Genomic DNA, 8,926 nt, shown 5'->3' with positions numbered 1-8,926 from the left:
AGTGAAACAAATGGTTAGGATTTGTCCTCGTTGATTTTCGAGTTCTCACTCTATCCTATATATATATATATATATATATATATATATATATATATATCCTGAATCGGGTCCATCCTGTATTTTAAAGAATCCTTATTCGAATACAAATACTCAATGAAGTTCTTATCTTAATCCAATAGGTTCTCATCACCTATAAATACAAAGGGAGAGACGTCAAATAGGGGAGACATTCTATACACTCAAAACACCTAAAACTCTTCTTCTATTATTCTCTGATTATTTACCTCCGCACATACTGACTTTATCATCGGAGTGTATTCTCAGATTTCAACCTGATAATACGGCTAACTGATTTGTTTCAAGTATTAATGAAGCTAAAATTAAAGCCGATGTCTAGTCACAAACTACCCCGATGATCAAGGTACCCATCATAAACAAATATAGAAATTATATAAAAGAAAAAGAAGATGTACACAATATTCTTAAAAATTAAATTGTTATGCACAATTTCACATGACTTCATTTGATAGAGATCCAAGAAACTGAAGGACCAAAATGACCAAAAATCAACAATTTTGGATCAAAATATAACAGTAATTAGTTTAGGTACCAAAATTGTAGTTTAGTTAAAGTTTAGGATTGAACCGGATAGCAACACAACTTTTGGTCAAAAAGAAGAGGGAGTCCATATATCTAATAGCGGAAAGGCGGGAAATATACCAAAACACATATCCCGGATTCACCATTACATACCATTTTCATCTGATTCCCCCGAGGCATCCGTCGTCGTCAATATCATTTCCACTCTCCGCCGCATCAACTCTCTGCGTCTGTACATTACCGGTATGTCGATTTCAGTAAAGGTACGTCACAGATTTGATGTACTTACTTTGTTACATTAATGAATATATCTACATGCGAGTTGTTATCATCAAACTTATATACCGATAGATTTCTTTGTTATCGGATTGTGCAAAGTCACGTACAAGGTAAAAGGATGTTATAATTGCATGATATCACAAGTAGATCGATCATATAGGTTTATTGTATATACGTTTGTGTAATTTTTGATGACTTAACCTATTATAAACAGTAATTGTTCGATTTGGATCAAATCTGCGCTTGTTTTCTGCTGATTCTGTACATCTTGAATGTTTGTGGTTCTGCATTCAATCAGCATGATAGGAGAACCCATACAATTGAAATGGATAGAAATTTTTTCATGTTTGTAAGCAGTAAATGGAGCACTGCTGATTGGTTCTCCATTTATGGCATGGTAGGACATCTAATGTATAATCGACACTGGTAGATATTTTTTTTAGAAGAGAGTTTGGAATATGAACTCATACACTACTGAACAAACTGCATATCTATGCTTGATAGGCTTGACATTGACTGATTCTCTCAAATAGATAAGTACTCGTCTTTCTGTTATCTATTTATCAGCTTGAAATGATATTACATGTTTCTCAACTTCCCCTGTATGTTAATTTTATGCAACTCTTTCAGTTTTTTTTAGTGTTCTATTTTGGAATTTGTGTTTTGCAAGTTAACCAATCTCATATCAGTATAGCTCTAGAACAAACAGCTAAGGATTCAGAGTAAAAACTCTTAACATCTCTAGAACAAAGCTAAAACAATACAATATCACAATTTATCTTTGGGTTAATACAAATTAACTGCTGTCTCTATGAAATCCTAAGCTATGAATCAAGCCACTCTGGCCATCAACAGCAGACATTGTCTTTTCACCAAAGCTATATGTCTGCTGTTGCTCTTTATACATGCCATTTATATCTCTAACTCTAATTTGCATTTGCATTTGCATTTGCATCAGTCTTGGTCTTTGTTCTCTTGCTAGCTGGAAAGTGTAGCCTGGCCATAAGTGGGCGGGGGGCCCGTGTCTTCTGGTCAAATCCCCTCACACAAACAAATCCTGAAATACATCATTAAAAGTTAAAAACCAAGTCTTAAGAAAAATGATTAGTGTAACATAATATTATTATAACTTATAAAGATCTATTATCTATATGATATCTACATACCTCTCCAGAAGCAGTATTGAATATCTTCTGTTGTAAGGCCTGTCAGATAAAAGAAATTTACTTCTTTGTGAGTTTGGTATTCTTTTTAAATTATTCAAAATTTTTTTTATTCTACCTTTGAATATTGTTGGTATAGAAGTACCAAAATACACTGTTCTTCTTGGTAAATTCCATAACCAAGATCTCGGGACATCAATTGGATTAAGACTTGAGTCATGGTCTGCAAACACCTGCATTCCAATAGAATTTGTTTGTTTCAAACATCACAATAACATTAGGAAAGAAAGAAATAAAAGAAAAAGAAAAATGCTTTGATATTCAGAAAGAGTTCATGTTAAGCAAAGTCATACCTCATTGACTTGAAAATATGTCCCATTGAGTGGAAAGCTCCCTCTCATTGCAGTTCTACATGGTATCTGTACATGATTTGTATTTTTAAATTTGAGAGTTATGAGCAGGACAATGTATTTGAATTTACATATTGATTTGAACAATTACCATTATGTGTATTTTGCAATTATTTCAAATACAGATGAAGAAAGCACATACATTTCCTTGAGGCCCTTTATTTCAAATTTAGTTGTTTGGTTTTGGGTTAAATGCAAGAAATACAAATATAATTCTATTTATTTGTTTATTATAGCATCTTTCTTTCATTACTTTTTTTATATCTACAAACTCACCAAGAGTGTCCCTCTAACAGTTTGGTTATTTGCTTCTCGTGTGCTGTTGCAGAAAAAACATGTTTCTTCATTGCACAACCTGCCAGATTCTTGGGAGGAACATTGTCCAGCTGGCGGTTGAATCGAATCTGCAGTTTCACCTATTGGTATAATATAAACAAACAAATAATCCAATCAGCATTTCACAAAACCATTTATTTAATTCTCTCATTTTCATTTCATCCACTCACCAGGCGTCCAAATTGCAAGAAGGTATGAGCAAGGATCATCAGGCTCTCGTGTGTCCATCTGTAATTCATGACACATTTGTTAAGAAGCATAAATCAAATCAAGAGCATTTCATATTCTTCATAAGGTACACTTACCCCTTCCAAAAGAGGATGTGAATCTGGAAGCTCATATCTGCAAAATTGAAATAAAAAAATAATTTAGAAATTAGAATTCACAAAACACATCATCTTTCCATAATTACTTACACTTGGTGTTCTGTTCTTAGTTGGCTGACATTTTTAAGTTTAGGTACAGGGATTGCTGCAGCTTCTGATGTTAAGGCAACTAGTGCTTTTGACAGGTCACCTTCTCCAAGTTCCATGTGTCTTTCCATGTAAGTCTGCAAATTCTGAGTAAACTCTTCCATGTTTAGTTTAATCATAGGAATTTCTTCACCATCTTCTTCACAAAAATCCTCCATATCAAGTTCTTGTTGTATCTGTTCTGGCTCTGGTGTTGTGGGAACCTCAATTATAGGCTCTGGTGATAATGGCACCTCCACTATAGGCCCTGATGTTGATGGTGCTTCAATTATTGTCCCTGGTGTTGATGATTCTTCAACAACAGGGTTACAATTTTGGACTTCAGATAGTTTTTGTTGTTCTTCATTAGGTTGATTAATATCAGGGTTGCAATTTTGGAGTTCAGATAGCTGTTGTAGTTGTTCATTAGGTTGATCTGACATTCCAATTAGTTTTTGACCAGTTTTGTTTTCTGTTATACTTGCTACACTCCCCTCTGGTGCTGGTAACCCTAGCCTTGCACTGTAGTTAAAAATTATAATTAAAACTTTGACTGTGGAGGAAAAGACATAAATGCCCTTCTCATTGTCATCGTTGAAAATAGGCTTAAAAAGTATGAATTTTAGTTTATTTCTGTCTGACCTTGCGAATGCACTTGCAAAATGTCTACATTCTCCTCTCATTGGACATGCATTGCAATTTGGTTTGCTCTTTGTGCAAAAAACCTTTCCAAATGTAATCATCTGATAATGTAATTCATACCTGTGAATAAGTAGAGTTTTAATTAATTAATTTTTTAATGTTTATATGCATAGTATTAGTTATTAAATATTAATGCATGAAAAAAGTTGGCATACAAAGTTCTCTGGTCAAGCTTGCAAAGTCGTGGCCATAGGTACTGCTGAATCGTCTCCAAAACCGGATACCTGTGTAGAAATTTAAGTATTAGTTTTTTTTTTTAAAAAAAAAATGAGAGTTTTTTGAATTTCAATAAACAGTTTTACAAAAGGTTTAGTGCTCTTACAATTCTAAAAGATGCAACTGAAGAGACTCAGGAAGTGGTTGCAGGGGTACCCATCCGAGTCTTACAGCTATACGCCCCACATTTGTGTCAACCTAGTTCAAAGCATTCAATCATTCATGTCAAAATGTTTGATTATGAATATTACAAAACAAGTCACTGTGCTTTTTCATTTTTACCGTGTTTAGTTCAAACTTGAAAAGTTTCTTAATTTTAGTCCTTATTTCAACGTTTCATATTCGATTTGGTCTCTGGAATCTTGAAATAAGGACCAAATGGAAAAGTGTTTTAGTTTTGGACTAAACATGGTAAAAATCAGAAAGCATAGGGACCATTTTTGTAATTTACTCTTACTAAAAATGATGAAGTATAATATCTCAAGTATAATTCTTACAGGGAAGGCAAGATGGTGAAGTGTTAGAAGTCGAACACACTCTACACTTTTCAATCCCAAGCCTCTAAAGCTTAACAAATACTCCCTAAAATCATAAAAAAATATTAGCACTATTTCAAATAATATTAATTGTAAAAAAATAATAATGAACTTACTTTGCTTTGTCAGGGGGAACATCTCTTAACCATTCAAGGTCAACACTTCCATGGTCTTGTACAATCCGGTCAAGCAAGGCCTGTATCAATGCAGATATTTACATGGTATGCCATTAATATTTAAATAATATCAAAATGACATATTCAATTATTCATAATTCATACCTTAATTCTTGTTGCAAGTACATTGTTCATACCCCTTTCTTTTATGGCATCAGCAATATCACTAACATCTGCATTCATTAATGCCTCATAGTCCAATGAATCCATTGTGTAAGGAGTTCTTTCTTTCTTTTCTTTGACTTCAGCTTGCAATCTTAATTTATCCCACTCAACTTTAACCTGTTTCTTTCCAGCTCTCACTTTATCAATTACAGAACTACCCTTATCAACTGTTTGACTTTGACTACTCCCACCTGAATTAAATTCAACCACCTTATCAAACATTTGTCGCACCTCACTGGTTTTGTGGGATTCTTGGGAACTTATTGTTTCGACCGTTTTACCCCTAGCTTGACTCGCAGATTCTGCTGATAATCCACTTTCTTCACTTCCACACTCTTTAGGCAAAAGGGTATTTTCGGAACCATTGCAACAAGGTGATGTGCTGGATCCTTGCATGTGAAGTAACTCAACAAAAGAAGTGTATTCATTAAGACCAGTAGCTTGACACCTGTCCTTTTGTTGTTCTTCAGTAGCTTGACACCTGTCCTTTTGTTGCTCTTCATTAGGTTGACACCTGTTCTTTTGTTGTTCTTCAGTGGTTTGACTTTGACTTTGACTTTGACTATGAACAATTGGTGATTGTACAGAGCTTGGAGATGTATCTGTAGAATTCTGTGAGGAAATTATATCTTCAACTCCACATTCTGAATTTTCATTCAAGTCAACTGTATACGCGATATTTTTTGACACTTCATTGCTGTATACAACTTCTCTTTTTTCATTATCCTTCAACATCATGGTTTCTTCTTCATCTAAAGGTTCTTCAACAGACACACCTGAATTCTCTTCATGAAGGGGTTCACTGCTGCTTTTTGACTTTGAGGGGTATCGTGATACAAGAGACATAAATGCCGAACTGCAAATGCAAGTGAAAATATTTACTTTTTTTTTTTTAATGAAAAAATAAAAAAATTGTTTTTTTTTTTTTTTTAAATTTTAGTTTAGTTTACCTAGATAAATGATCTGATACATTCTGTGTAAGAAAAACCCCAATCACAGAATCCAAAACAGATCCTTTCCACCGAGAGAATCGTCTGTCCCCTGTAAAAAAATTTCATTTTCAGTGTTGATAAAATTTCCAATGATATTTTTGTGAAAAGACGATTCTAACCTTGGACAAGATGCATGCGAGCTATGAACGAATCTGCTCTTCCACTAAACACTCTTCGTTCTTCTTCCCACCACTTTGCTTTATCCTCATCTGTTCCATTGATTCCTTGACTATTTATATCTTCCAATAATAGCCTCCAAACTCTACTCGTTTCATCATCAAGGTCAACTTTAGGTCTTGGCTTTCTTCTTCTAATAGGATTAAACACACCATCATATGGAACTACACTCCCATGTCCTTCAAAAGGAACAATAGCATTCACATTCACATTCACATTCACATTCACATTCTCATTCTTTTCATTGTTTCTTGACAAGTAAGGAACAATCGCCACCCTGTCCTTTTCCTTCATCAATCCATTAATATCCATCCGCTCAAATTGCTTAACAAGTTCATCAAAATTCCATCTTAAATTTGGTTGACACCCTGCAATATTTGAATATGTCACACAAGAATTTTAGAAGTTTAAAACAGACACATTTTTTTATTTTCGATTAAAATTTAGTATATATAATATATAAAATACCTAAGTTGTTTGTGAAGCTTATTTGGTCTTGATACGAAGAAGCCACCACCATAGTGGTGGTTGTTTTTTTTGCACGTTTCTTGGTTGCTTTACTCACTTGGATTTCTGCTTCATATATTGCTTCTCCTTTAAATCCAGTCGATGCTTGCATGTATCTGTAAGATTGCTGATCATAACTTACTTTTATACCATTTTCCCACACAGATATCATGGAAGTCTTACGCTTTCTGATTCTCTTTTTCTTGTGAATCACAGGTAAGCTCACTTGTTTGTTATTGTTATTGTTATTGCTACTGTTATTGTTATAGTCTGTGTACACTGATAGATATGCCTCCAAAGAATCAGGAAAAGGTGACACTCCATTTCCATTTCCATCAATCTGTTGCTTTGATCCCTGTGCACTTGTGCTGCAGTTTGATTCATTCGGACTTGATACATTAGTAATCACTCCTTTCTCATGAGTTTCTTGCAAGAAATTTATCCTACATTTTGCTGTTTTGTAACTTTGATTCCCATCGCCATTGCCATCTTTAATGGATCTTGATCTCCCCTGTTGGGTTTCAGTTTTACTTGGGGTTATAGGGATAGTGCTTGTAGAGCATGTTTTCTCAACCTCATCAAAGTTGATTTTTCTTTTACATGATTTTTCAGTTTCTTCTTCTTCTTCTTCATCTTTGGTCAGATCTATGATTCCCTCAACAACAGGTGTTTTTGTTTTTGTTTTTGGTGGTGTTGATTTTGGTGTCGATTTTTCAAGCGGTTTTCTCCTGACGTATTTTCTCTTTCCGGTTGAAGAACCATCGGGCTTTGGAGTAGCGGGCTTTTTTGCACTTCTGGGCTTACGCTCTTTTATCACCTTCGGTCTGTGCTTTCTCCTCCGTTGCTTCGGTTGTTGTGGCGTTTCATTCAAATTGATTTGTTCACTCAATCCCTTCTCTTGATTCGATTCCACAATCGTTGAAATTTCAGCTTCCTGTGATTGTGCGATAATCACCTCCGCCACCGGTTCTGTTACGACGGTTTCCGGTGGTGGCGCGTTTAGATCGGATAAGAAATTATGAAGCTTTGCCGATCCATTGGCATCTGCGAGCGCAAGCAGATCTATACAAGGAATACTATGCCATGGTTCCACGTCATCAATGGAAAACCTAATATTATTACCATTATCACAAATTCCACCATTGATCTCGAAATTTTGACCCAAATTATTCTCCCAGCAACTGAAATTCTTGTTCGCTTGTGAATCTTCAAACAACGCTTCATCAAACGGAGTTTGTAGCCAGTGTTTTGAGATCGTGTTTTCCGATCGGCTTGGCTTTGCTGGTGTCGCCGGAGCATAAACGCCGTCAGCTGGGTAAATTTGGTGAGAAGATGAACCTTCCCCCTCTTTATTATCCATTTTCGGAAAAAAATAAAGAAAAAAGCACAATTTTTTTTTCTTATTCTCGCCTACCCTAAAACTCTAGCGATTCTTATTTCAACAAATTGCAGCGAAAAAAGGAACAAAAAAAATCAAATTTTACAGTGTTTCCGCTTCGCCATCAGTCCGCCTTCAAACGCTATTCTGCAGAATAAATCAATTCGTCAAAATTGATAATTTATCGCGAAAATTTATGCTAATTATATTATATATACCAAATAACCATCAGATCTTCCGGTATACAGAAAATGGAGGTTGTGAAAACACGAGTAAATAATTATATAAACCAAAAAACGTAGAAAACGTAAAGTGTGTTAAATCGGATGTTGTGGTAGATTACTAGGAGTCTTTCATCGCCGGAAAAGATGAATATAACGGAAAGTGACTTACCTCGCTGACGGGAGTAATCGGAGACGTAGATGTTATGGCCGGAGATCTGATTCAGTCGGTGGTCGGCGAGAAAAGTTAATTGGAAAGCAGTGGTTCAGTCCATAGAAAGAGAGAAAGAGGGTGGAGAGAGAGAAGCGAACAGAATCAGAGTTTTTTATTCTTTGCTTCTTGTTCTCAGTTAGTAATTTGATACCCTTTAGTTTACGTAAAGTTCTGCATGGCATGGGTTCGCGGGAGATAAGCTGTAATTCGAAATTTATAACGGTTTCGAATTACACACGTGTAATATTCTAACATATTAAAAACAAAACCTAGATAAGAGGACTGGTAGTTAGAAAAGGTGTGTCCTATTCAAACATAGGACCCACACAAACTGACATACACAATCTAAAAAGTCTGATGTATTATATAAGGATTAAATGCAAGAAATAATAATATATTTTT

The 8,926-nt window shown here is 35.0% G+C and overlaps 1 protein-coding gene across 1 annotated transcript; it reads right to left on the bottom strand.

The window, feature by feature from the left end:
- Positions 1-1,595: 1,595 nt before the first annotated feature.
- LOC145119937 (DNA glycosylase/AP lyase ROS1-like) lies at positions 1,596-8,669 on the bottom strand. The gene is made up of 18 exons (XM_079055705.1): positions 8,483-8,669; positions 6,673-8,236; positions 6,147-6,572; positions 5,986-6,076; positions 4,976-5,891; positions 4,811-4,890; positions 4,656-4,740; positions 4,265-4,356; positions 4,098-4,166; positions 3,883-4,002; positions 3,205-3,762; positions 3,094-3,130; positions 2,959-3,016; positions 2,729-2,868; positions 2,396-2,461; positions 2,161-2,275; positions 2,046-2,084; positions 1,596-1,936 (listed from the first exon to the last, which is right to left on the bottom strand). Exons 2-18 carry the CDS (start codon positions 8,069-8,071, stop codon positions 1,806-1,808), a joined length of 4,422 nt encoding a protein of 1,473 aa, XP_078911831.1. The 5' UTR covers positions 8,072-8,236; positions 8,483-8,669; the 3' UTR covers positions 1,596-1,805.
- Between the last annotated feature and the right edge of the window lie 257 nt (positions 8,670-8,926).

The sequence above is a fragment of the Lactuca virosa genome, chromosome 6, assembly GCF_052849685.1.
Source record: "Lactuca virosa cultivar CGN04683 chromosome 6, Lactuca_virosa_CGN04683_v6, whole genome shotgun sequence".
Taxonomy (NCBI): Eukaryota; Viridiplantae; Streptophyta; class Magnoliopsida; order Asterales; family Asteraceae; genus Lactuca; species Lactuca virosa.
The sequence above is the reverse complement of the archived record's forward strand: the minus strand, read 5'-3'. Positions and strand labels throughout refer to the sequence as shown.